This window comes from Chiroxiphia lanceolata, chromosome 25 (genome assembly GCF_009829145.1).
Source record: "Chiroxiphia lanceolata isolate bChiLan1 chromosome 25, bChiLan1.pri, whole genome shotgun sequence".
Taxonomy (NCBI): Eukaryota; Metazoa; Chordata; class Aves; order Passeriformes; family Pipridae; genus Chiroxiphia; species Chiroxiphia lanceolata.
In genome coordinates this window covers 388,130-415,902 of record NC_045661.1, presented here as the reverse complement: position 1 = coordinate 415,902, position 27,773 = coordinate 388,130, and the positions used below count along the sequence as shown (strand labels likewise).

The 27,773-nt window shown below is 50.1% G+C and overlaps 1 protein-coding gene across 5 annotated transcripts in view; it reads left to right on the top strand.

Annotated features, from left to right (window-relative positions):
- The window catches only part of ANKS1A (ankyrin repeat and sterile alpha motif domain containing 1A), an 82,190-nt gene that overhangs the window by 17,129 nt on the left and 37,288 nt on the right, over positions 1-27,773 (top strand). For 3 of the 5 annotated variants that reach the window (XM_032710799.1, XM_032710796.1, XM_032710794.1), the window contains exons 2-12: positions 5,772-5,852; positions 6,603-6,759; positions 8,600-8,662; positions 13,245-13,541; positions 14,186-14,261; positions 14,537-14,638; positions 15,834-15,929; positions 16,018-16,214; positions 17,563-17,655; positions 21,684-21,801; positions 27,087-27,658. In XM_032710799.1, the coding sequence (XP_032566690.1) occupies positions 5,772-5,852; positions 6,603-6,759; positions 8,600-8,662; positions 13,245-13,541; positions 14,186-14,261; positions 14,537-14,638; positions 15,834-15,929; positions 16,018-16,214; positions 17,563-17,655; positions 21,684-21,801; positions 27,087-27,658 (1,852 nt within the window). Of the gene's footprint in view, positions 1-5,771; positions 5,853-6,602; positions 6,760-8,599; positions 8,663-8,814; positions 8,937-13,244; positions 13,542-14,185; positions 14,262-14,536; positions 14,639-15,833; positions 15,930-16,017; positions 16,215-17,562; positions 17,656-21,683; positions 21,802-27,086; positions 27,659-27,773 lie in introns of those variants that run through there. The other 2 variants (XM_032710797.1, XM_032710798.1) reach the window with 2 other exon arrangements.

Below are 27,773 nucleotides of genomic sequence, written 5' to 3'. Positions count from 1 at the left end.
AATCGGGGTGCCAGGAAGAGCTGTGCTTCAGTACCGATTACCTCCGAAGCTGCTCGTATACCTTCATATGCCGCTAAGATTTCTTTTTCCACAGGGGTGTAATTGGCCTCAGAACCTCTGTAGCTTCGGCTCCAGAAACCCAGTGGTCGCCCTCGCGTCTCGCCAGGCACCTTTTGCCAGAGGCTCCAGGAGGGACCTTTATCTCCAGCTGCAGAATAGAGTACGTTCTTTACATCTGGTCCCGTTCTAACTGGTCCAAGAGCCACGGCATGTGCAATTTCTTGCTTGATCTGCCTGAAAGCTTGTTGTTGCTCAGGACCCCACTGGAAATTGTTCTTTTTACGGGTCACAAAGTAAAGAGGGCTCACAATCTGACTGTATTCTGGGATATGCATCCTCCAGAAACCTATTGCTCCCAGAAAAGCTTGGGTTTCTTTCTTGTTTGTGGGGGGAGCCATTGCTACAATCTTGTTGATTATGTCTGTTGGTATCTGACGTCGTCCATCTTGCCATTTCACCCCTAGGAATTGGATCTCTCGGGCAGGTCCCTTGACTTTGCTCTTCTTTATAGCGAAACCGGCCTTGAGGAGAATCTGGATGATCGTCTGTCCTTTTTTGAAAACTTCTTCTGCTGTATCCCCCCATACAATGATGTCATCGATGTACTGGATGTGTTCGGGAGCCTTACCCTTCTCTAGCGTGACCTGGATCAGTCCATGACAGATGGTTGGACTGTGTTTCCACCCCTGGGGCAGTCGATTCCAGGTGTATTGAACGCCCCTCCAGGTGAAAGCAAACTGTGGCCTGCACTCTGCCGCTAAAGGAATGGAGAAAAACGCGTTGGCTATGTCGATGGTGGCGTACCACTTTGCTGTCTTGGACTCCAACTCGTATTGGAGCTCCAACATATCTGGCACGGCAGCACTCAACGGTGGCGTAACTTCATTTAAGCCACGATAGTCCACAGTCAGTCTCCACTCTCCATCGGATTTACGCACAGGCCAGATGGGGCTGTTGAAGGGTGAATGGGTTCTGCTGACCACCCCTTGGCTCTCCAACTTTCGGATCATTTTGTGGATAGGGATCACAGCATCTCGGTTTGTCCGATACTGTCGTCTGTGTACAGTTGTTGTGGCTATTGGCACTTCTTGATCTTTAACTCGCAGTAATCCTACAATGGAAGGGTCTTCTGAGAGGCCAGGAAGGGCAGACAACTGCTTGGACTCCTCTTCAATCACCGAGGCTATACCAAAAGCCCACCGGTACCCTTTCGGGTCCTTGAAGTATCCTCTTCTTAGGTAGTCCATACCAAGGATGCAAGGGGCTTCTGGCCCCGTCACAATGGGACGCTTTTCCCATTGGTCTCCCGTCAAGCTCATGTCTGCCTCTACTACTGACAATTCTTGAGACCCTCCGGTCACTCCAGAAATAGTAACAGTCTCGGTACTCTTACACTCTGAAGGCATTACAGTACACTGGGCTCCAGTATCTATCAAGGCCTGGTATCTCTGAGGATCCGATGTGCCAGGCCATCGAACCCACACAGCCCAGTAAACTCGGTTATCTTCTTGGTCCCTCTCCTTCTCCTGGCAGAAGGCAGGGCCCCTCTACTGGTCTTGATCAGAGCATTCGTCGTCAGAGCTTGACTTTGACTTCTTAGACTTTTTGCCGTTGTCGAAGTGGACCTCCATCTTCTCGTGTTTCGGTGATCGCAGTTTCTCTTTTAAGAAATCTCCGTCTACTACATAGACAACTTTCTTGTCAGTCTTCTTTCGCTTCAACTCCCTCACTCTAGCTTCAAGCTTAGAAGTGGGTTCACCATCCCACTTCTTCATGTTTTCTCCTTTACTACGAAGGTATGCCCATAGTTGGTTACGTGACCAACGCTTAGAGTTCTCTTTCCTTCGACGTGTGAATGACAGGGACCGTGAGCGAGATCGAGACCAGGATCGAGGTCTAGGCTGAGGTCGTCTTTGTCGGTTCCACCGTGATCTTCCCATTGGCCTTTCTTGGTAATCTCTATACCTTCTGTCCTCTCTGTCTCTAAGGTCGTCCTCATATCTGGAACATTCATAATCTCTCTCCATTCTTTCCCTATCGTAGGTGCGTCGGTAGAGGGAATTGAAGGAGTCTTCCATATTTTCCTCTATGGTTCTTATCCAAGCACACATAGCGTCCACGCTTGGTTCCTCCATCTTTGGATTATATACGGATATCAAGCAGGAAATATATGGTTTGGGGGCACCTTGAATTACCTTTTTCCACATTGGTTGCGTGCATGGAACATTCTCAGGAACTTGGATGTCATAATAATCTGGATCAGAATAGATGATCTCCAGCATGGCCAATTCCCGTAGGTATTGGATGCCTTCTTCTGCAGTCCTCCACCTTCTTGAAGAACTCTTCAGGGACTCCTTAAATGGGTATTTCACTCTCACCGCGTGGAGGATTCGGAGCCAAAGGCTGGACGCCATTTTCTCCCTCCCCATTTCTTGCTCTATCACAGGGTCTCGAGCAATGGATCCCAATTGTCGTGCTTCATCACCTTCAATTACATGACTATCAGCTCCTTTGTCCCAGCATCGCACCAGCCAGGTGAGGACTTCTTCACCAGGCAAGCGCATATAATCTCTCCGTAAATCTCGAAGCTCTCTTGTGGTCAGTGATTGTGTAATTTCGCTTTCTCGCATTATTTCTTGTCCATCTCTCCCACGAAGAATCTTTTCCACCTCTCTCTTTACTCTTCCACTCCTACGTGGGACTGCTCCCACTTCCTCCCTATATCTCTCATGTGGAGGTGGAGACTGGGCGTACTGTGGGGATAAGCTTCTATATTGTTCACGCCGCGGAGATGGATTTCTACGCCGTTCATACTGTGGGGATGGACTCCTACGCCGTTCACGCCGCGGAGATGGACTTCTACGTCGTTCATACCGTGGGGATGGACTCCTACGCCGCTCGCGCCGCAGAGATGGACTTCTGCGTCGTTCACGCCGTGGAGATGGACTTCTATGCCATTCACGCCATGGGGATGGACTCCTGTGTCGTTCGCGATACCCCGCGGGTGGAGGTAGTGAGTAATCTTCCGCGTGCTGAGATAAGGGCCTTCTCCTCCAATCATTCATACCTCCAAGAGAAGGTTGGGTCTGGAGGGGTAGGGATAATTCCCCCTCCAATTGAGGGGGATGCTTTGGCTCCTTCTTTGCGTCTTTTGTAATACTGAATGTGTAGTCAGGATATAAATCATCAAGCGACAATATACCACCGACCGTTTGTACTGTTGCTTTCTTTTCTCTTGATGCTATTCTGTATTCCTTTGGGCGTGCCCCTAGTTCTTTTGGACGTGCTCCTTCCCGTGTAGCCGTTTCTTCCTCTCTGGTAACTGCTTCTTCTCTTCTAATCGCTCCTTCCTCAGTCACAACCACTTCTTCCTCTCTCGCAGTCGCGCCTTCATCACTTGCTGTTGCTCCTTCTCCAATTGCTGCCGCTCCTTCGTTCACTACATCCTCTGTTCCTTCTTCTTCTTCTTCTTCTTCTCTTTCTTCTGTGCATTCTGGTTGCGGAGATGGGTCCGTAAGTTCCTTGATCTCCCTTACCCACGTCTTCTTCTTCTTCACAGGGGCAATGATGACCTTCCGGTTCTTAGCTTGAGTCCCGGTCCTAGTGGACTTAGTAGAGATGGTATTGACTTCAAGTTGTGCTTGGACTCCAACTTCTGTGGACCTAATAGGGACATCACTGGTTTCAAGTGGCGTGGTTTGGGTCTCTGTGTCGACCTTAACCCTCTGGAGGTGGTCTATGGCAGCTCGATAAGCATTAGCCAGGCCCCAGCACAAAGCAGAGAATTGCATATTCGGATCTTTGTAGGAAAAACACCCTTCTGCCAAACAGTGGGCCATCTCACCAGAATCAAACATTTGTTCTGGTGTGAACTCCCAATTAATGGGGGGTGACACATGTCCTACTAATCTACCGAAATCTCCCCAAGCTCCATGCCACCCGGGGACTGGCCTGTCTGCAGCCCTTTCCAAAGTTCCAGCGAGTCCCTTTGAGGTGTGATCTTTCCTACAAGAGGGAAAGCAACGGAACCCCATTCTTCCAAGTTTAAGGAGCACTTCCAGTACCTTTATCAATGACAGTACTGTTGCAATAAGATTTATATAGTAATTAGAGCCGATTTTAACCATGGGGATCTCCTTTACCAAACCTTCGATGTCAAAATTAAAGAACGGAAGCAATTCGTTCCATCCATCCTCAAGATCTGGACGTCTCCCTATAGAGTAGCCTAGCACAGGTGTAAAGATGGCTAGAATTATAAGACAAATTAATGAAATAGCCATTGTTTTTTGTTATTATTTCTTCCTGATCCCAAAACAAACTTTTGTTTATATAAACAAAGTTTCCTTGGCTGCTTTCCCAGACTCTGGCAGTGTTCCCAGACCTGTTCCCAAAACAATAGATTGGTTTGCAAAACAACACCGAGCTTGGCTGTCTTCCCGGAAAATGTTTATCAAAACAAGCCAAACTTAACCAAAACAACCATCCTCTGCTACCAAAAATGTTGTACAAGTTTCGAGCTGGCTTCCCGCCAAGTCCCCCGAAACTCGACAACAAGAACCCGCCTCCCAGAGAGGGAAAAAGGGAAAGAAAAAAAACCAAGCAGCCAAAGCTATAGCAAAATATATATATATATATATATATGTATATGCTTTACATATGAGACAGATACACAAAAGGAGAATACCACACACCGGGGGGGGGGAAGGGGGGGAAAGGGAGAAGGACAAAAAGGGGCGAGGACCGAACAAGTCAAACGGCCAGCCGAAGGCAAACTAGCAAAAATCTCACCACTTCCCTTCGAACAGGCAGGATGACCAGACACGGTCCTCGGCTCTCCCCTCACGCGCGGCAGATAACGGCAGTCACTATAGGCCTCGGCTCCAGATAAGCCCGACCGAAACAGGGATCCACCGTTCTCGAACCTCACCGGAGAGGAAGAGAGCGAGATCCCTCCCGCTGGCTTTATTTATACCTCAAGTTACGTAAAGGAATAGCATGGAATACTTCCGTGATCACTTTTCTAGTTCCTTCCTGGCTACAAGTTGGTCTCCAGGAAGGCCTAGAGTGAAACCACCACAGGGGGGAAGAATAATTCTTGGCAGGATTAATTCTTAAATCCATGGTGCTTGACTTTTGAACAAGGGAGGGAAGTGAATGCTCTCAGAAGTGCTGGGAGACCACCTACTCTTTTGTACAGACTGCCAGCAGCTGACAGATGGAAGTGATTTTGGGACAGTGAAAAGTTGGTGTGGAATCACACTGCTGACCAAGAGCAGGCTCTGTATCCCACAGTCTTTGACTTACAGCCCCCGCTTGTGACTCTTGCCATGGAGGGAAGAGAGTTTCCCAGAGCCACTGGAATTCTTCAGCGGGGTGTGAATTAGCAGTGCATCGATGGTTTGCGGTCTCTTGTGGTTCACTCTAATAGACAAATGTTCCTCTGAAGATGCTTTTTGGCAAGCACAAGTATGGCTGAAGGATGTGTGGGAGTGGGAGCTCTGACTGGAAACCACGAGGGTCTGGTAAAGCAGAGGAGTGAGTCCCTGTGCTGTGGCACTGACCCCTCAGCTCGACTCTGTGCTCCACGTGACTGCTCCTGACCACAGCTGCCCAGATACCCACCGTAGTGTGAGAGCTCTGCTGACCCTGTCCTTGCCTTGTCCCTGTTTGGTGTTTGCCTAACTGTTCCCTGTCTGTTTTCTGTGTTGCAGCATCTGGAGAGGGCCCAACGTGAACTGTGTTGACAGCACTGGATACACCCCGCTGCACCACGCTGCTCTCAACGGCCACAAGTGAGTCCTGCTCCGATCTTTGCTCGCAGGGATGGATGTTTTGTGCTTTCCAGGCCACGGTTCTGTGCTGTTCATTCACTTGTCACTTCCATGGCACTGGTGAGCGCTGGTGCTGCAGCACTGCTCCATCTTCAGGGGAAATGGAGAATGTCACTGCTTTGGCTGCTGCACAGTGTGATCTTACAGCTTGAAATATTTGGCAAAACATTGAGGTTTTCAACCAACCACCCTTTTATTTCAAAGCAATTTGGAGAAGCTGTAACACCACGTGAAAGGGACTCCCTGTGACAGTCCCTGCAGTCTGTCTGGTGTCCAGGGTGGACTGAGGCCTGCACCACTCAGAGTTGCCTTGTGTGCACATCACATTTGGAAGTAACTCCAGTCTTTACTGTGGTAGATCTTGTGTTATTCATTCCTGCTGAAGGTATTGAGAAATGGAATAGAGTTAAAATCTTTATTCACCTTCACTGTGCTGATGCAATTCACTTTGCAGCAGAGGCTTGTGGGGGCTTCAGCCCCTGTTCAGCTCCATTAGTATGGAGGCAACGTGGATCTTTTCTGAGCTTATCTCATCAATATTTATTTCTCTTTTTTTTTTATTTCCTTGGGTGGCATTTAATAGGAACACTTTAAAATCATATTTCAGGAGGATCTCAAATATTCTGTTCAGACTCACTTTTCATGCAGTACAGAATGTAAGCTGTGAAACAAGGACTGAGTGTCTTAGACTCAAGTTCCCTTCTCCTGCAGGGACGTTGTGGAAGTTCTGCTGAGGAACGACGCCCTCACCAATGTGGCAGACTGCAAGGGCTGCTACCCCCTGCACCTGGCAGCCTGGAAGGGAGACGCCGACATAGTGAAGCTCCTCATCCACCAAGGCCCTTCACACACCAAAGTGAATGAGCAGGTCTGCCTGGTTTTCTCTGCTGTACCATTGAATCACTGCCCTTGCGTGGAGAGAGACTCCTTCAGCTGACTCCTGACCCTTCCCAAACCAGCAGCAATGGTTATAAGGTCCTGTTTGCTGGTGGGATAAGAGGGGCACTGCCTAAAGCAATACTTTCAGTTCTGAGTTAGTGGTAGGATGAGAAAGGTATTTAAGTTTTATAGACAGACACATAAATATGAGAACTTCTCAACACCTAGGAAGTGTTCTCCTGCTTCTGGGCTTCTAAAACTAACCCACAGTTTTCTTTTCAGTTGCTGGATAGCTGAGCAGGTTTCTAGTTCTGCAGAAGATCCATTGGCTCCCTCCTTTGGGAACTAATCAAGGCAGCTTTGTTTAGTCTCTGTTTGGCCGTGCTCTCTTAGCTGCTCTCCTGGCTTGTCTCTGGCACTTGCTCCAGTTCACTAATTTGTAAGTTCTAAGATAATTTTAACCCTACTTGCCCCCAGATAAATCCCTAGCTTAACCTTAAAGAATTATTTTCTCAATCGGGCAAGAAAAAAAGCCTCTTGGATTTCTTCCATTTGTCAAGCTGATAGTTTTGGTCTGGGGTGCAGAGGGGTATGAGATAGCTCTGTCCACTCCAGAGGACTGGCTCCTCTGTAACTGTCCTGTGCACATCAGAGGGACCCTACAGTTCCAGAGAACCTCTGGAATGCTACTGCTGGAAGACCCAAATACTTCTCTTGTTTCATAGTTTTGTTTAAGGGAACTCGTTTTCTGAGGGCAGCTGAGCAGGGTCACTGACCTTGTTGCTGGGTGAGCCTGACAAACAGTCACAGGCCTAAATCAGGTGCTTGAAGATGCAATGGGCCCTGGTTGTCCTGTCCCTAAGGCAGGAACATCTGATATCCCTGTGAATCAGCTCCCAACCCACTCAGGTGTGCATCAGGAGGAGAGAAGTAAACCAAAATAGATTTGCCTGCCTTAGTAGGACAAGGCTAAACCTGACCATTCATTCCAAAGGTAATTCCCAGGTAGGTCAGGCACCTGTGGCTTGAGTTCAGCAAATTGTCACAGCCAGGGTGAGCAGCTGGGAGTCTCTGCTGCTTGTTTGCTCTGTGTGTGCACTTTTTCAGAAGCTGAGGAGCAAACTCCCTTCATAGTCAGGCTTAAGAGTCCCAGTCCTACTTCCAGCTGCACTTTATGGGGACCCAAGTGCCACACTGAAGTTTCCTAGGACAGGTAGCTCGATGCACCAGGCTGCCTCAGGCCCAAATGCTGCTAAAACAGCAGGAATGAAAAATCTAATTTCCTGCACTCCTCAGTCGGGCAGGAATAATGAGGAATGTGTGTTTTAATGTTTCTGGTGGTAGTTTTCCAGTTTGGGGCTGTGGTTAATCATGTCTCCAGGCACAGCTGCAGGCACTCAGTCTGGTTACAGAGGTTTGAGTTCAGGTAGCCTTTCACAATCAATCTGATAAGAGTTACCTGAGGGCCCTGAGTGTAAATGTTCTGCTCTGAGTAGGGCAGATAGAGGGGAGACCTTTGCAAAAGACCCAAAGCTTAGTGTGATCCTTGCAGGTAATGTTTCATTAATGTCTGTTTAGTAGGAACCTTGTTAAATGAGAGCAGTCAGCTGAGGAGCCTGTGCTGCCTGTACTTGGAGCCTTGTCCATGCACTGCACAGGGGTCCAGGTTACAGCAATCCCAGCTGGAATGGCTTTTGCTGGTCGTGGCTCTGACTGGAACAAGATGCTGTGTTCTGGTGTTCCACCCCTTGGAGTCACCCATTGCTTTGTTGCTGTATCTCACCCATTTCATTATCACATTTTTTTCTTTTTCCTCTTCCTTTTTGTAGAATGCTCTTGAGATCAAAGAACTCAAAAAGTACGGCCCCTTTGACCCATATATCAATGCCAAGGTGTGTACTTTGCTGTCAGCATTTCACTGCATCATCACTCCAAGCTGCACTCCGTGATTCCAGGTGCAATAATACCTGTTCACTTTGCAGCTGCTTGGGGGAGAAGGAAAATGGGACCATTTATTTACTGTGGGTTTCTCTCTTCAAAGCAGTTATAGAAACATAATTAAAGGGAAGCTTTTCCTTACTTTCCTGGGGGCTCCTTCCTTGCTTAGCCTTGTAGGACTCGTGGTGATGGTCAGTTTGCTTGATTGGGCTGGATGACTTCCCAAAGGTAATGCTACTTCAATTAAATGTTTTAGGTTTTGTTTCATGTGCTGATGTTGCTGATAAATGCAAAGAGAAGGAATTTTTTTCCCTGCTTAACCATGGATGCATTTTCTCTGTGGGCTGTTTGGAGTGAATTTTTATGCCTTTTCTCCTACCAAATGCATAATGCTGTGTGTGTTATTTGAATGGACAGTTAATTCCTGTGGTGGTGGTGGGGAGAAGGGAAGGCAGTGACATTCCTGCCTCCCTTCCCAAGTCCTCCATGTCCTGCTTATTGCGTCAGTCTCTCTATTTTGATGTTCAGTCTGTGGTGTTGTCTGACCCTTCAGCCCTGGTTTCCTGTTCCTGTTCTCTGGCCTGTTTTGCTCCTCTCTTGCTTTTAGTTGTTGAGCTACAAAAGGCACAACATTGGCTCGTGTGATGTGCTGAGCCTGAGCTGTTGAGGAAACAGATCGAGTTCCTGGTGGTGTTTTCTCAGACACCCTTTTTCAGTTTTATTTCTAGTGAAGCTGCAAGCCAGAGATGGCAGACACTCTGCTGCTCTGTCCTGAGGCACCTCTGCCATGAGCCACTGTACCACAGCTGCTTCCAGTCACTTGTTTTGGATCAAGCCATCCATGGCAGATTTCTGTCTCTCAAAGTTTGGGTTTTTTTTTTTCCTTCTGTTTGATTGCAGGACCTTAGAAACACACAGCCAGAGTTCCTGCACTTGCTGGGAGTTAGGTGTGGTTTTGCAGAGTCCTTTTGCAGGCAGTATCCAATGCCCACCCTCTGAACCCAACCATGTTCCCATAAAGCTTATCTGAATTGGGGATCTTTACAAAAATCCAGATGGAATTTTTAACCAACAAATGTCTTCCGTGGAAACATCATAGTTAAGCAGTTCAGTTGCCTGAAAGAAGCTTCCAGAAATGTTGTCAATATAACCAAGTAAAATCTTACACTCTCCAGCACTGGGATGTTGAATGAAGAAGGAATGTGAAGGGGGAATATCCAGTGAGATCCCTTTCCTATGGATTTTTGTTTACAAAGTATTCTAGTTTGGATTTTATACTGTGGAGAAGTGCATTATTTAAAGCCTTGGTTCAGTGTTCACAGTGGCTGAGGTGCTCTCTAGAGCAAGGCAAGATTTTGGCAACCCTTCCTTTGGTTTTAAGGAGAGAGAGATGATTTATACACAGTCATTGGGTTCATCACAAGTTCTGACCAGCTTTGCACCAGTTCCTGCCCAGGTGAAGAGCGTGTGGAGTCATACCTGTCACACAGACCTTGGTGTTTTCTCAGTGCACTGGAGCAGCCAAACAACAGGTTGTCATTAGGGCAGGACTCAGCTGGACATGCAGACACCAACAGAAATCCTACAAAGCAATCTTAGAAGTAGGTTGAGTGGGACCAAAGGGTTGTGCAGCCACTTTCCCCAGCCCTGGGCAGGATCAGGTCTCCCTGCACAACTATTCCTGATCAGTGTTTGCTCAGCAGCTTCTCAGAAAACTCAGAGAGGGGCAGCTCTGTGGACTCTGGCAGTTTATTTGACCCTTCAGATCTTTGCAGGTCAGAAAACTTTCCCTTATTTGCCCAAGTCTCCCTTTGCTCAGTCAGAACTTCGCACAGTGTGTTGGAAGCAGGGGATGCAGGATGGAGGGTGCAGGATGGGGGTTGCAGGACATGCATGGCCAGATGCACTTTAAGGGGCTCTGGATTCTCCATTTTAGCACATGAGGAGGAGCAGCAGGGCTGTGTGTGGTGAGTGGTGTCTCCTTAGCAGGGCTTGGAAACCGTGGTGGAGCCCATATGGAAGCAAAGCCATTCCTGCTTGTGTCCCATTTGTGATCTGCAGAAGGGCATCGTGTATGCCCAGCTCCTCTCCCCTGGCTGTGAGCTGGGGGATGTGAGGATTCTTGCAGGAATGCAGCCCCTGGGCCCTCCTGAGTGCTCTCTTTTTCTAAGTAGTTCTGAAATTTGAAGCCATGTGCCTTCTGGCTGCTGGAATGGAATTTTCCTTTTCCATCTCCGATAAATCTGTACATCTGAGTGCTCCTGCTCACTGCTCAGGCTCCACTCTGGTTTGTGCTTGGAGAGTGATGTGAGAAGAGAGCTAACTCCCTTGCCTAGAAGGGCTCTATTTTTGGCTGCTCAAAGCTCTCCCAAAATGGAGTCAATAAAGACTTGGGCAATAGCAGGAGTTTCCAGTGCACAGTCTGGGACAGGGAGAGACCTGCTGTAATGATCTCCACTGCAGGAGGAAAGTCTGGGGATTGCACCTGGAGCGTCAGAGCCCTGACCTGCTTAGGGAAAATTGGACTAAATTGCAGTGAAGATGAGGGAAGTCTCCAACAATTATGTTATTAAAGGATGTGTTCCCATTTATGAGCCCTCAGGCAGGTGTTTGGAGCTGCTGCATGCTTTAAAGCCCCCCTGATGGATATGGTCCTTGTGCTGAGGAGGGAGGAGAGGGGGACAGTCCTAGCCAAGGCAATCCCCAGTAGCCAAGACAGGCCTGGCATGAGCAGCACGTGCCCCCCCCGGCTCTGAGGCAGGAACCCCATACTCAGAGGGGCTGAGGTCATCCACTCTTTCTGCTAAGCCTGGCAGTGAGACCCCCTCATGCCACAGGGCAGGCTGAGGGCCTGGGCCTGGCTGTCGTGGGCTCCCTGATCCCTGCTCTTCTGACCCTGTGAAACGAGAATCATGGGATTTACCAACCCTGTAAGTGCCCAAGAGCAGCAGCGTGAGCTGACGGACAAGTGTGAGCCCTGATGTTCTCTACTCTGTCCCCTCTCACTCCACTTGTATATTTTATGTGCAGACTTCTGTATCCTGCAGTGACCTCTGTCCACGTGTATGTGCCTCCCTCCAGGATAGAGCCTGTTTGACTTGGACCTTCTGTGCCTGCAGCAGTGCTTTGCCCCCCTTTGCCCCTTCCCCCCTGCATGTGGCTGGTGCTGCTCCTGCCTCCTTCGCTTTGCTTCCATACAAGCTGCAGCTGCCGGAGCCTCTCCCCAGCTCCTGCTTCCCTCACGCTTTGCCTGTGGCTGAGAAGTGATGCAGAAGCCAGATGTCAATGAGTGGGGGGTTGCAGGACTCCTGTGAGCCTGAGAGTGACCAAACACCTCAATGGGACCCGAGTGCTCGTGCAGCCGTGCGAGTTCGTGCCGTGGTGCCGAACACCGAGCCGTGTCCAGAGGCGTGTGTGTGCTCCCACAGCAGGAAGGCAGGGATCCAGTTCCCTTCTGAAACGGTGCTGCTGCCCTCCAGCAGGACAAGCACATTCTGTTCATTTTAATGGGACTGTTCTTAAAATGACAAATTCAACCACCATTCTCTCAGCTGAAGCTGAAGTGTGTAACGCTTTGTACTAAACTTTTTTGGGGGTCAAATTGTCAGATAGTTGTTTCTGAAGTGCTTAAACCACAATCCCTCTGTGGATAACACACAGTAGTAAAACTAGAAACTTGAGGAGAATTTAATTTGAGAAGAGGCTCTGGCTGTGTTCCTTTTTTGCACCTGCATGTGCAGTGTGTTGCACCGCTTGTCTTTGGGCTTTGCATTGCTGGTTCTTAGCCCGGCTGCTGCTGCACACACTGGTTGGGTCTGGCTTCCAGCCCGGAGGTGCTGCCTTGTGGCTGGGACATCACTTCCCTCAGCTGATCTGAGCCCTGGCTTGTTCCTGGGGTGATGGAATTGCACGGCTCTCTGGTTCACAAACTGCATGGAACTGGGTGCACCCCGTCTCTAAACAGCCGGAATTGCAGAGGTGGAATGATTGTTGTAATCAGGATAAGTAGAATTTGAAACAATTGAAGTTTAAATCTAAAACTATGACGATGAAGCTCCAGCAGATAGAATTCACACAGCAGGTTGCCTATCATGTATTCAGCCTTTTATTTTTGTGGCACCCTGAAGTGTGGGATGCTGCCAACAGATACCAGACTGCTTTCCCCAGGTGAATTAATGGGAATTCAGATGCAGCTCAACACTCCTTAAACTTTAGCATGGCCCCTGGATTCTGACCCCAGTGCTTGGAGAGGAGGCTGGTCCAGCTGTAGCCCCTCTTTCCCACAGCTTTAGCCCATTGTTCTGGATGTTCCTGAAGCTGTGGCTGGGTGGGCAGGTTGATGAGCTCGTGAGGGGATGTCTGTGCTTGGTAAATGGCCAGGTAGATGGTGAGACATTGCTCCAGGCTGATTCAGACTGGGCTTTCTGCTTCCCCACTGCTACTGTGTCTTGTTTTTGCATTTAAACTTCAATGTTGGAGCGAGGTGTGGAGCGGCCGCTCCCCCCGCCCTGACGTGCTGCTGTTTGTGACCCCCAGAACAACGACAACGAGACGGCGCTGCACTGCGCGGCCCAGCACGGCCACACCGAGGTGGTGAAGGTGCTGCTGGAGGAGCTCACCGACCCCACCATGCGCAACAACAAGTTTGAGACCCCCCTGGACCTGGCCGCGCTCTACGGGAGGCTGGAGGTTGTCAAGATGCTCTTGAACGCCCACCCAAACCTTTTAAGCTGCAACACTAAGAAACACACTCCCCTGCACTTGGCAGCCAGGAACGGTCACAAAGCCGTGGTCCACGTCCTCCTGGATGCTGGCATGGACAGCAACTACCAGGTATCTGGTGTGTCTGTCTGCGGGGCTGGGCCGATTGCTGGGGTCAGAGGTCGAGGGAGGGACGCTCCAGAGGGAGCGCTCATGGAAGATGTGGAGAGCTTTGTGTTCTGCTGGGCTGTCTGTGCAGCTCTGGGTTGCTCGGGGGGGCTGCCCAGGGGGACTGGGGTGCTGTGCATGTCTCACACCTGCTCAGGGGCCGGGCAGAGCCCCGGACACAGAGCGAGGGAGAGAAACGTCCTTTTGCTGAAGCTGTTCTGCCCCGCAGTGCTGGGAGCTCTTGATAGTGTTTGAGGCAAATGTGTCTCTTCCTATCAAGCCACTTGTGAATGTGCTGTTTTCACAGCAATGGCTTGTATGTGGGTCTTGTCTTTCCTTGTCAGGACACGACCTCTTGCCAAGAGGTAGAAGGGCCTTTGTTGGTCTCTCACCTGGGCCCACACATCTCTGACGGGACCATCTGCATTTTCCATCCCCCATCCTCAGCACTGTAATAACACTGACGGTCCTGTCCTCAGCTGTAGGTAGTGCTGCCCACACTGTGTGTACAATGCCGTGTATTTATTGCTTCCGTAACCCTCTAAGCCATGCCTCCCTCACCATTCCCTGCTGTCTGGCTTCATGCTATGTTTCCATTTAATTTGCAGACTGAGAAAGGCAGTGCTTTGCACGAAGCTGCTTTGTTTGGCAAGACAGATGTGGTACAAATATTGCTGGCTGCAGGTGAGAGAATGTTCCCCCTTTGAAGCACTAATGTGGTGATCCCTTCACCCAGAGCTTGGGGAAATCCCGTTCTAGTGCAGCAGGTTTCTCCATCCAGCTGTCAAAGCTCTTCAGAGCAGGTTATAAGAGAGGTTGGCTCTCAGCATTTGGCTTTAAATTTGCCTCCAGAGCGCTTTTTAGCTCCCCCCAGTGATGATCACAAATGTGACTTGATGAAAGACATGAACTAGTTAGACAGTATTCTTGCTTTTGCTCTTTCTACCCCATTGCCACAGGTATTGATGTGAACATAAAGGATAACAGAGGCCTGACCGCTCTGGACATTGTGAGGGAACTTCCTTCCCAGAAAAGCCAGCACATAGCAGCTCTGATTGAAGGTGGGTGATGCAGCTCTGCCTGTAGGGAGGAGAGGAAAGCTTGGGTTGCTGATTGTGCCAGGACAGGTACAGGATGTGCCTCTCTAGACCTGGAAACTGCCGAAAGCAAAGCAGCTTCAGGCTGTGTTGGAAAGAACGATGCTCGAACGCTGGGGTGAACTTCTCCAGACCAAATGTTTGGAGGAGGACTTGGGGAGGACTTTTGCTGGAGTGTGGCATGACTTTTACAGTGCAAATGGGCTTAATTGAGCTTTGTTCAGCTCGCTTTAGAAGTTAATTGAAACTAAGGATATCCTAAATCTACTTGCAGAATGTAAAGTAATAGCTTTAGAAATGGTTTTGGTGTAACTCCCCTTTATGTGTCTGTGTAGGCAAATAGTCATCCACAGATTTCACATCCTGCTTCTCGCCTCGTTTCAAAGATTGGGCGTGGAGTTTGCAGATGAGATTTACAGAAAGGGCCTTGATTACTTGTGGCTTATAAAGGAGCTTGGCCCATTGTGTCTGTCCAAGTTCAGGAATGAAATGTGACATCTTGGCTAAATTCATACTTTGTAATTACACTGTCTGCATTTCCTCTCAGCTGTGGGGAGGATCAGAGCATTTGGAGCTGGGGTGCGTTATTCATGCTGAGCATTTGGGAGCTTTGCAGGTTCAAAGCACTTTGCAGACTTTTAACTAAGCTTTGCCTGTGAGGCTGGTAGATTTTAGATCTATTCTAAAACTAAGGACAAAGATGGACTTTAAAACTGAAGATCCTGCAGGTAAAGGCTCTCAGTTTGCCCCAGGAGAGAGCTGCTGTTGGACATTACTCACATCAGCTGATTGCTTCTGGCTTTACCTGTGGTTGGGGGGCTGCAGCTGTAATTGGTTTCTCTGTCTTATGGCTGTTCAATGATAGAGCTTGTGTCTACAGCACCAATCTGCTCCGTGACGCTGTGTCCATACGGCAGCTTTGCAGCTTTCTGATTAAAGACTCTAAAAGTTCAAAGGCCCCTTGTGCCTGTGATTAAAGAGGCCGCCTGCTTCTATTTTGGGATCTGAGCTGCAAGGTTTAATAATGTGCTTTGGTTATTTTTTGGAAACTTAATAAGCTGACAGTTGGCCTTCCACCCGCGCGGGAGGAGGTGCCATGTGCTGAAGGGGACAGAAAACCAGGCTGACGTGAGCTGACCCTGTGCCTCACCCATTCCAGATTACACCGTTGGGAAGAAAAGTGCCAAAGCTGCAGAGAAGTCTCCTCCAGCCCCGCTCGCTCCCGCCGCCGATCCCACGGGCCGGACAGCTCAGGGTGGGCACCCCCAGCTCTCCTCTCCCTGCGAGTGCTGACACCGAGGGCGGGAGCCCCGGTGATGAGCCTGTCTCTCTTCCTCCCCCAGGAGATGTGGACAAAGCCGTGACAGAGCTGATCATCAATTTTGACGTGAACCCCGAAGAGGAGAGCCCGTATGAAGCGTTGTACAACGCCACCTCCTGCCACTCCCTGGACAGCCTGGCCAGCGGGAGATCCTCCGACCGGGACTCCGGGAACAAGGAGGCTGAACCCAGCGGCCCCAAAGCAGCCGCAGTCAGGCCTGTACGTAGCTGTGTGTGCTCAGCCCTGCTCACCCCAGGGGCACAGGGGACCCGCCTCCAGTGTCAGGTTTTGCAGCAGGCTGCCAATCCCTCAGCTTGAGGAAATCTTTAAACCTTTCCCTGATGCTGATTAAAGCAGACAGGTACCTCTCCTTCTTCCCTGACCTGTTCACAGGGAATAACTGCACGTATTGCCTACAAGCAGCTGCATCTTTGTGTATTACTTGCACAGATCTGAAGAGGGTACTCCAGGCTTTACAAGGCAACACAAAGCTCCTGGAACTGTCCCCAGAGAAGTCTTCCTCACCTTCTGTCAGCTGCATCTGCTACCCTGTTAGCAATCCACGGGAAGGCTGCTGTGGGGCAGATGGGACATGGGCCCTGCAGTGCTGGGTCAGCTTCAGGGTCTGTGTTCTGATTGGTTTTCCAAAGCCTGCTCCATGGAGGCATTTTTGGACAAGAGGCAGAGCAGCAATGAACACTTTAACTGCTGGGGGCACAGTAGCCATGGTTTCCCTCTCTGCACAGAGGGGCAGCCTTTGGCCTGTGCTGAGAGCAAATAGAGTAGAAGTGGGACAAAAGCTTTAGCAGATGGACATTTCAGCCAGGTCTCACTCAGGTGAGCAGTACCAGATGCACTGTCCTGTTACTGACTAAATCTTGTCATTGTCTTGTACTAACAGTGTCTGGTGTGAAATAAGTTCAGCTCTGTTACAGATAAAGGAGAGGCTGAACTGCAGTGAGGAGGGAACAGGAAGAGGGATGTGCTCCAGGAACTTGCTGGAGTTTCTCCCCAAGCTTGCTGTTGGAACAGTGCAGCTCTGCTGCTTCCCTTTGCCATTAGATGGAGCTGTGGCTGAGCAGGAGTTGGCCTGGGGATATGCTCTGCATCGGACCGGGCAGCAGCTCCAGCTGCCCACTGGCAATCCCTGGATATTGGAGGACTTTGGTGCAGCACTGTCTCTTGATCTCTAGTTTTCCACTATAAGAGCTGCCTCTGGCATCACTTATTCCTGTTACTGTTTCACTAAGACACAAGGCATGAGTCTTCCTTTTCTCCCCATCAGCTCATTCCTGACTCCTTTGTGCAGTGCTGTGGAGAGTAGTCTGGGTGTGGAGTGAGACCTGTGTGAACAGGAAGAGCTCTGCCCACATCAGTGTCTGCAGGAGAGATGGAGGAGAGGCAGCAGCCATTGCCCAGCTCTGTGCTGTCAGGGCTGAACTACTCCTCCATCCAGATTAATGTGGGGAGGTCCTTGCTGCATCCACAGCAGTGGGGACTTGGGGCTGGTGGGAGCAGAAGGGCCCAGCTGTACCAGCACAGCTGACAGTGCTTGTCTTACCCACAGAGAGAACGTCCCCCACCGCCAGCCAAGCCCCCGCCCGACGAAGAGGAGGAGCAGCATGTGGAGAAGAAGATAGGTCACAGTGCTCCCTCTGAGGTATGTGGGGCTTGATCTGGGGTATTTTATAGGAGAGTGTTTTAAAGACCAGTTTTAATAATTTGGGAGGAACCAAGGATGCTGTTACCTCCTGTGCTAGTTGGGCTGTGAATGTGAAACATTCCCTCACTCAGCATTGCTGCTGTCCTTGCCATGGGAACTTCCTTTGTCCGGTTCTTCCAGGGCACCTCAGTGTTGACCTTCAGCCTTACTTTCCTATTCTTGGCTGAGAATTCCCTTAGGAAGAGGCTTTTCTGAATCACATTGTGATGTGGACCATTGCCACTTGTACAGATCCCACCACGTGCATCTTCACTTGGACCGAAATGCAGACACACCAAGAGTTCCTGCTTCCTCTGAGCTCCCAGCTGTGGAGGAGCTGTGTGGGCTTGTGGGTCCCACTGACATGAGCAGGGAGCAGGGGCTTGAATTCAGCTGAGGATCTGGCCAAGCACATCTGAAAGCTGCCTTCTGCATCTGAGCTGCTTTCTGATGGAACTAAAGCTCTCACATTCCATATTGTTGCTCCTGGGCTTCCTGTTGCTCATCCTTATTCACCTGCCTGTGAACCTCAGATACGAGGGCTCTCCAGGAAACACGGCTGTGGGAAACCACAAATGTGTCTTGGCAACTTCTGCTGACACCCAGGAAAACCTTCAAAGCAAAGCCAAATCTGTGGATTTTCGTGCTTTCCCAAGGGCAGTGGGTTGTGTGTGAAACCCATGGAGTGTGTGCCACCTCTGCTGTCGGAGCAGGCTCTGGTTCAACACATGCCTTCTTTGAATGTGCTGATCTGCTGCAGTTCTGCAAAGCATAAATGGGATCTGTTGTCTGGAGTGTGTCAAATGCCCACGAGACACGAGTGAACATGGTCTGCTGTAATACAACTGACTTCAGAGAGAGTAAAGCTCTGAGCTGTGCATAAACAGGGGAAGTGGGCTGTGACATTGTGGACTGATCCCTGCACTGCTGTTCGAATGCAGGGTGTGATAGCTGGTCCTGTGCCTGGCTCTGGCAGAGGAGAGCTGGGCAGCAGGTCATGGCGTAATTGGGAAGCAGAACTTGTTTATGACAAGAAACACGAGGGAGGCAAACGTGCCCTGACCACTCCTGCTAGAGGTATCTTGCCATGTTTAATTATCAAACACCTGCTGTGTTGTCCTGCCATTAATGGCTTTGGAAGCATGATCCATTAAAGGGAATCTTGCTGGCAAATGGCAGTGACTCACTGGGGAGATCTTGATTTGTGACCAACTTCGGTGATAGAACTTACGGGCAGTGTGTGGCTGCCTGGAAACGACCTTCTGGATGTACTGATGAGGTAGTTTGGGGCTGATCCTTTTCCTTTGATTGCTTCTCCTGGCCTGCTCTGCTTTTCTCTGCTTTCTTGCCTATCTTTTATCACCTCAGTGCATGTTCTCTCTGGGTCAGGCAGGCGTGAACAGGAATATGCTTTGGAGTGCTGTAAACATCTCACTGCAGCATCCCAATGTGCCATCCTCCAGCCCTGCTCTCCTGTTGGAGCCAGGACAGTTAGTCATTGAATATTCTGGAGTTGGGCCAAACTCTAGTTTCCAAAGTAGTCTTTTTATTCCTTGCCAAGCTGGAGCTATCAGTTAAAACAGATGAGTGTAAACAAACTTTTCACTTTCATCATGGAAAAATGTTGGTACAAACAGGCAAAGGAGCTGATTGTGTGGAGGTGCTTGAGTGGTGCCTTTCACTATCTCCAGAAACCTTCTGGGTTTGGAGTTGAGTAAGAGCCTACATTGTCAAATTAAACTGGGGTTCCAGCTGTTTACTGCTCGTCTCCGGAAGGGAAGTGCAGATCAAGGACAAGGCGCCACGGTGGTTCCAGCAGTTTGGTCTGCAGCTCTGGGAGGGAGGAGAGAGGAAGAGATGAGTTACCCTTTAGAAAGTCTTTCACAGTCCTCTGCTGTGGATTAAGTACATCTTAAAGAGTATCCTCATTATTCACCCAGAGCATCTTATTTTTGGGCTTTGCTAGAAGTGAACATTTGTATGTTGAAACATCGTCTGAGGAACTGGAAGCTGGATTGGAAGAAAGCTTTATTTGGTTTTGTTGCTCCTGGTCACAGAGCCCACAGAGCAAGCACAGTTCTGCAGCAGTGGTCTTCATTTTGAGTGAATTTGAACTTGAAACTCTATTTAAGGCTTGGAAGGATGAGAGGTGGAGAAAATCAAGTGTAACCAGGCCCATGGATACCAGCACAAAAGTTCACAAAGCAGAAGTTGGGAACTATGTGCTGCTGGGGAGCTCCTGCCTTCAGTACATTTAAAGAGGACAGCACAGGAATCATCATCCACTGGAGTGTCAGGAGAGCACCAGAGCCTGGCAGAAGGTCCAGGCTGCTGCTGTGCTGACAGGCTGCTGCTGGGCAGGATTTTTCCAAGATCACGGGTGAGAACCTGTTACCTGCTGTTCTGGTCTGATGGTTTTGTGCCACCATCTGGTCAGAATTTTTTCCCTAATTTGCTCATTACAAGCTCCTTCACCTGGAAGGGAGCAGGTCTGCCTGGCAGCTCCAACTCAGAGCAGGTACAATAAATACTTCCCGTGCCGGACAGAGCTCGTTTCCTCCTATTGAGAAAGTTGCTTTAAAAGCCAGCTGAGCTCGTGCAGAACAGCACATGGATGTTGGAATCCTATCTGTGCTGCTGACTCGTGGGTGTCTCTCCAAGACTCCCTAAGCTTCCAGAGCTCCTGGCTGGGTTGCAGTCAGGTAGGTACTGATTTGCCCTTGGAGCAGCTCTGGTGCTTTCACTTTGGGGCAGAGGAGGAGGTGGTGTGTGGTCTGCTGGTGAGGCAGTGGGAGGTCCAGGAGTCTGAGCAGTAGGAGCCCTCTCTGGGGGCGTGTTTTGTTCAGACCTGTTCTTCCCTGTCCTGGCAGCAGGTAGAGATCATTTGCCTTCTGGCTTTGGGCTGGCTGTAGTTACACATGGGATCACAAAATGGTTTGGGTTGGAAGGGACCTTTAAGACCATACAGTTCCAACTCCTTGCCATGGGCAGGGACACCTTCCACTAGACCAGGTTGCTCTAAGCCTCATCCAACCTGGCCTTGAACACCTCCAGGGTTGGGGCAGCCACAACTTCCTATCACCCCATGCCCTTCCCCAGCTCTCTTGGAGCCCCTTTAGGCCCTGTTGCCAGGGCTCATTACCAGGTCGTGTTGAGCTCCTGGGGCAGGGTTGCATCAGTCTGCCAGGATCTGGCCAGGAGATGGTGCTGAAAGGCAGCGACTGTGCTGGCAGGGTGCCCTGAAGGCCAGTTTAGCCCCATCAGCACTGGGATGGCACCCAGGGACATCTAGGGCCTGTCATCCTTGGCATTGGTGTAGGCCAACATGTGAGTCTGCAGCAAGACTTGTCTGGATCCTATGCCAAAACCTCGTCCCTGCACATGGATGGTAGCTTTCCAGAACAGCCTGGGGAGGGTCTGCCAGGGTTCCAAACCAGCTCTAACTAGAGGCTTTGGGGGATTTAAATAAGTACAGTCACTGCTGCACATCCTGGAGTTAAACTGAATTCATGCAGTGCTGCCTGATGCCTGTCCATCCTGAGGTCAGAAATGCTGGATCTGAGAAGGTAGCAGGTATTTGGGCTTTTGTTCTTTTCAACCCTGTCCTAATAGGGCCAGCAGCTAAATAGTGAATGACAGTGCAAATTCCAATAGCAACAGCCAGTCTGAGTTGGGATGAACAGGAATAACGGTCTCAGCTCTTTTCCCCCTCCAGGCTGTCTGCAGCTCTTGCACAGTGAGTCAGTTGGTCAGTGCTGGAAAGTTATCAGCATCCTGAGATACTAAAAATTAAAGGGGCTTTGGGTGTTTGTTCGTTGAGGAGGTTAAAAAAAAAGGGGGAGGAGTATTAGATTTTGGCTCACACTCTGCAGCAAAGGTGTTCCCTCTGCTAATTCCTTGCTTAACCCATGGCATAGAGGCCGTGGGCTTTATGCCAGGACAAAGCATTGCTTTGCAGAGCTCCACATTGTGCTGTTCTTCATTAGGCCTCTGCTGCCTGGGGGAAGAGCAGGGGAAGTGGAGCTGAGGAAGAGGAACACCCGTACGAGCTGTTGCTTACAGCAGAAACTAAGAAACCGGTTGCAGTGGACAGGAAAACAAAAGGTGAGTGACCATCCAAAGAACAGAGCACTTCAAGCACTTCCATGCACTTCAGGAAAATACAGAGGGCAGAGGGCAACTGGAACAATGAAAGTCTCTGCTGGGTGGGGGCTGGAGGGTGATTGTTGTGTTTCCTGGTAATCCTCCCTCTGGTACAGGAGAGCTCTGAGCGTTCCTGTACAGAGTGTACGAGGAGGAAGGGCAGCTGTGCTGTGGGATAGCTGAGAGATTCTGAGGACCTGCTCTGTGAACTCAGAAATACCCAAATCTTGTGCTCAGCTAAGCAAATGCAGAGGGTGGGAGGCTGGAGTCTGTTCCAGGGGAGATGAGCAACGCGAGCATTCCAGTGAGCCGTGTTCTGCATCCAGCTGGCGCTGCAGGTTTCTGCTATCCTGCTGTAAAATCAACATCCTGCTCTGTGTTAAAGCTAATTTGAGATGGAAACTAAGAGAGGAGGAAAACAAAAGTGTGTAGAACAAGAACTAGAACTGATACAGATCCGTGGGGTAGCCAGATATATATTGAACCAGTCTCTCCTCCCCCAGAGGGAATTCTGTGCTTTACGAAGGATCTGGGAACACCTTGTCTCTTGTGTTTAGCTGTTGTTGGCTTTTTGGCTTTCTTGCAACAACAACAACAAAAAAGATTTGTTTAGAGAGAAAAGATTTCCAGCTTTATTCAAAAGTCTTGAGCAGGAATTTGGAAGGATTTAATTTGGACTCTCACACTGGAACCCTTCTCATTCTGAGGATGGACAAGGGATGCCTCACTGAGTGCCCTGTCAGACCTGCAGGTGTTTTTCCTCCTTGCAGCACGTTAACTCTCGTTGCTCAAGTCCTGCTGCTCTCCTTACTGGCCCAGGGTGGCACAAGAGGTCGTTGTGTTCCCACCAGCACTTGCCAAAGTCCTCTCGCTGCCAGAGGCAAAGTCTGGGAGCTTTTCAGGTTGATGCTTTGCAGTCTGGGCCAGGAACAGACCCTGGGTGACAGCCACTGAGCCAGAGCTTTCAGGCTCTCGTCAGCGGGCAGCTATTGCTGGTTATTCAAGCATGAGCTGTTCCAAGTGCTCCACTCTTTTCTCTGGCTGCTGTGTCCAGTCTTGATTAGTGTGAGAGGAGGTGTGTCCTAATTATGTGTCAGATTAAAGTGAAACCTCAGAGTAATGCAGCTGTATGTTCTTGATGCAAAACTCTTAGCCTAACACCTGAAGACATCATGAGAGGTTGCAGGAAGATCTTTAGCCTTGTACATATCCAGAGCAGAGTCCTGTCTTTTAATCTACATCTGGAAGGATAAAAGCTGTGACTTCAGGGTTTGCACTCCATGGAAAGTGTTGCTGTGTTTGTAACAAGTGTGAAGCCCTTCCCACTGTTGTAGTGGGAGAAATCCAAGGATGCAGTTGAGTTTTCTCATCTTCCAGGGCTTGCCTGCTCTTTAAATGCTGTCAGTGGCTGATGGAGGGGAGAAGATGCATTTAGGGAGTAGCAGAGTCATTTTGGCAAAGAGTTAAACAAGGGCTGAGGGAGGAGGGACTGAAGCCTTCATTGGGGTGTTGGAGAATTTTTCCACCTCTGGATCAGAAGGGTCCTGGAGCATCAAAGGCAGCAGCTCCATCCCAAGACATGGAACAGGCTAAAGATGGCTTTGAACTGCTTCTTGGCCCTTGATCTGAGGGTCTGGGCTTCTGGATGAGTTCTGGGGCAGTCTTTGGTCAGGAGATGAGGAGTTGGGTTCTTGTGGCTGTTGGAAGGGCGTTTCAGGGCAGCGGAAACGCTGAATTTCAGGCACGCGGGTTTAATGGTGCCTTTCATCTGTGATAGCTGCCTTTGTTCCTCTGGCTGCCAGTTGTCCTGTGTCCAGCGAGCAGATGAATGTGGCATTATCCACTGGGTTTGGTGGCCTTTGTGTGTGTGTTAGAGCAGCTTGCTGTCACATGCTGGAGCACTGGGAGAAGTTGGTCTCATGTTTTGGGCAGAGTATCAGAAGTGGTTTAAGCCAAATACTCTCCCTTCCCCTTTGGTGTGCGGTCACACGTGTGAAGTCAGAGCACTCAGACCTTGTAACAGGGTGTGAAAATAAGTCAAGAGTGGGGGACTGTGGGTACAGTGACCAGAAGGAGACCTCTTAACTCCTGCTGCCTCAAAAGAGATGTGATGGAAGGTGAATGTGGAAAAGATCTTTGAGTTCTGATGTGTCTGGCTTCTCAGGAATCACCCCCAGGTGCTGTCAGCAGTGACCAGCTGCAGGTAGGACTGACTTGGTGCCTTCTGATAGTTGTTACAGACTGATGTTTGTTGAGGTTGTTCTGTGCTGCTTCCACAGGACAGTGTCTCATTACTTTTTCTGAAGAGGGGAGGGAGTGCACAAGAGCACAAGTTCGGGTGGATAAACTCTGTCTGGAATGACTGAGCTTGGTGAGACTAACACAGGAATGTGCCATCCTCAGCTGGGTTCCACAGGCACTACAGGCTGTGGAATGAGCCCGTGGTTCACTTCTTCTACAGGTGAGGTTATTTTTGCCAGCTTCCTCCTCGAGCCTTCTGTGCCATGGGAAAGAGATTTGCCTGCTCCTCACTTGACAAATTCTGGCCTGATGTAGCATGGAAAGCCTTTTCCATGTGCAAGTCAGAGGCTGCTGTATGCCCTTTCTAGTTTTAAGGTTGGGGAGCTTGAGCAAACAGCAGCTGCAGTAACAGCTTCATTCTCCTAATCCAGGGGCATGAGACAAATCCTGCTGTTGATATATAGGGAAAGAAATCCAGTCGAGGCAGGGTGGTTGCAGCTTAGTGTGGAGTGTTTAGGGAAGTACTTCATATCTGGAGTCCTCAGGCTGCTGGCAGGGAAGCTCTTAATTAAATCCTCCCAGGGAAGCAGACAGTTTGTACCCAGGAATAGGCTCGTGATCCCAGGAAGGATTGGAAGCAGCCTCTCCTGTGGGTGAGACCTGCAGCAGGCTGTGGCCAAAGAAGTCAGGATCAGTCAGATGATCTGTGCTGGGGTGTAAAATCAGCAAAGAGAGTTGGGCAGAAGTCCCTGTAGTAGTTAAAAGGTGTAACTGGAGGAGGATGACCCTTCCAGATCCCTTAAAAGGTGAGCCCTCAGTGTTCCTGCTGTGTGCATCTCAGTGATAAAAAGGAGTGAGATGACTCTTTTGTTTCTACATTAGTTGTTATGTCTGCAGCTTTCAGGACAGGCTCTGAAATGTGTCCTGCAAGATGTTCCTCACATCTTCTGAGCAAGTGCTGTTGCCCTCACTCCGTCCATTCGTTCCCTGGCAGCTGCCCTGAATTTTGGAGTCCCTCCTCGGCTTGCAGATGAGTGGGTGGCTGTGATTGCTGTCCAACAGGAGCCCTTTGTGAGGCACTGGAGCTGGATTTGGAGCATTTTGTTCTGGCTGGACTCAAGTGTTCCAGCACGTGGCACAAACTTTTGCCAGCCCCCTCTCTGCCTTCTGCAGAAATGTCAGTAAAGGTTAAGCTGGGGCATGGAAGAAATAGTTTCTAAGGAAGGGAAGAGGTTTGGAAGAAAGACTGCAAAAGCTTTCTCCTCCCCACAGGTTTAGGTGAGTGTCCCTTCACTGCTGTCCTGCTCACCAGTCGGTGGCTTTGCATTAGTACCACTCTGGCCAATGACTGAAGCACATCTGATCTCCTCTGAGGTTTCTCCTCTTGAGGTTTCTCTCCAGCATTGCAGCATCAGAGCTTTATGCAAAGTAACTGAGTCCTGTCTGGCCTTGCTTTCTGGGGTGCTGCTGCTGACCCCCCCTCCAGCCAGTGCTGGGACCTGCCTCTCCCTTGGCGGCTCCAGTCACAGAACTGGTGGTTTAATGTGCCCGTGCGAGAGAGTCAACAACTACTTCACTGTCCTGGAATCTCTAACTCACAGGATCCAGGATGAGATAATCCCTCACATCACTAGATCCCAGGGAGCAGTGAGGGCTGTGGTGCTGCCCTGGCTGGGCTCTGGCTGCTCCCGGCCCTCCCGTGCCTGTGCGAGGGACATCGGGCACAGGGTGCCTGGGACCCCCACACAAAGGCAAAGGACTAATTCAGCCCTTTCCTACCCATTTCTGGTGTGAGGGCAGACCACAAAACCCGATGGGTGTTGGTGTTTGAAAATCCCCTGCTCAGGCTTGGTGCTGGAAAGGTGCTGGGGGAAGGAGTTGGGCTCGCTGCTGCTGCTGCCGACAGGCTGCTTTTATTTAAAGTAGAATTCATTATTTTGCTCGCAGAAAGGAGAGTTCCTTTGCCTTGGCTTCCCGGAGCTGCTGTCTGCAAGGCAAACAATTTCCTCTTCACGTCCAAACATCCTCCTTGTGTTTCAGAGCCTCATTATTGGGGTGCTTTGCTTATTGTTCCTTTCCAGCATGGATTTTTGGTCCTCAGACTGAAGAGGTTCTTCAGCACTAAATGGAAATGGTTAAAATTCGCAAGCAATGCTGGGAGGGCAAAGGAATCCTGGGAAACCAAAGTTAGACTTGTTGACTTGAAAAAGTTTTGCTTTTGCAGTTGAAACATTTGCTCAGCTGTGACAGGTGAGTACAGGTGTGTGTGCACACGCTTGGCACTGGGTATCAGTCAATTATTCATGGTTTATGCAGGACCCTGGTACCTGATATTAAGGCTGCTGGGGCAGGAGTAGCACGGAACCAGTGTCACATTTCTGGGGCAGCTGGTGCTCTGCCAGCTCCGACCATTCTGTGCTCAGTGGTTCATTGCAAGAGAGACCTTTTGCTCAAGTTTTTTTTATTGCATAAACTGTTTATTTCTCTCCCCTGAGCAGGGAGGAGAGGTTAAACTCAGAAACCACTAGGGAGGAAGGCAGTGGGTTTTTTTGGGAGTGGATTTTGGAACTCGCAGGTCAATTACAGTCCAGGCACTTTCCCACCCTTCAACCCGTGCCAAGAGCGCGGCTCCAAATAACGCTTTGGCCTTTATGGAGACGGATCAGATGTTCCAGGAGCCTCCGTCCCTGCTGCTCCCACCTCACTTGCTCTCTCTACAGGATATAGTTAGCACTTCTCTTGGCCTTATATAGCAAGGCCTGATAGTTAGTGTTAACAGGAATAAAACAACACAGAGAGCTGCCAGATTGCGTAAATCGGGCCAGTGTTTGGAATTTCATAAATGCCATGACTTTGGGTACAGGCTGAGCACGCGGAACAATACGGAACTGTTCCCTCTTTATCTCTCCCTCCCTCGCTGAGGGAGGGCAGGGAAAGAGCTGGAATTTTGCTGCTTCTTCCATGTTTTTAATTTCCCCCTCCTCTCCGTTTCCATTCCCTCGAAGACCACAGGAGGAGCAGCGGTGGCCGCAGCCAGGACCCTGCTGACAGCCAGGACATCCAGGTGCCAGAGCAGTTTTCAGGGTTGCTTCACGGTTCTTCTCCGATCTGTGAGATAAGTGAGGACCCTTTCAGGCTCGTTTCCTCTGCAGAGAAGGGGGGCACAGAAGCTACAAGCCAGCCTGCTGCTATGCAGCTGGAGGATGCTGACTTACCTGGCTCAGGATCGGTGCGGAGCAGCTCTCCAGACCGGGACCAGGCGGTGGTTTACGCCACGGTGCAGCACACGCACGTCAGCCGGGCGGATCCCGCGGCCGTAGTCACGCCCCACGTGCCGCAGCACCCCGGCGGTGCTGAGGAAGAGGGGGACAGAGCTGTGGGCAGGGCCCACCCGGGCAGCAAGCCCAAAGCCGAGCTCAAACTCAGCCGCAGCTTGTCCAAGTCGGACTCTGACCTGCTGACCTGCTCCCCGACAGAGGACGATGCCATGGGGAGCCGCAGTGAATCGCTCTCCAACTGCAGCACTGGGAAGAAGCGACTGGAGAAGTCCCCGTCCTTTGCTTCGGAGTGGGATGAGGTAAGGCTGAGCTTGCTTAAGAGCCTCTGTGCCTCCTCTCTGCCACACTGCCCTGCGGGGGTCCCGGGTGGGTTCTGTTGCTTTCACTAACTCTCACATGGCATTAACAGACACA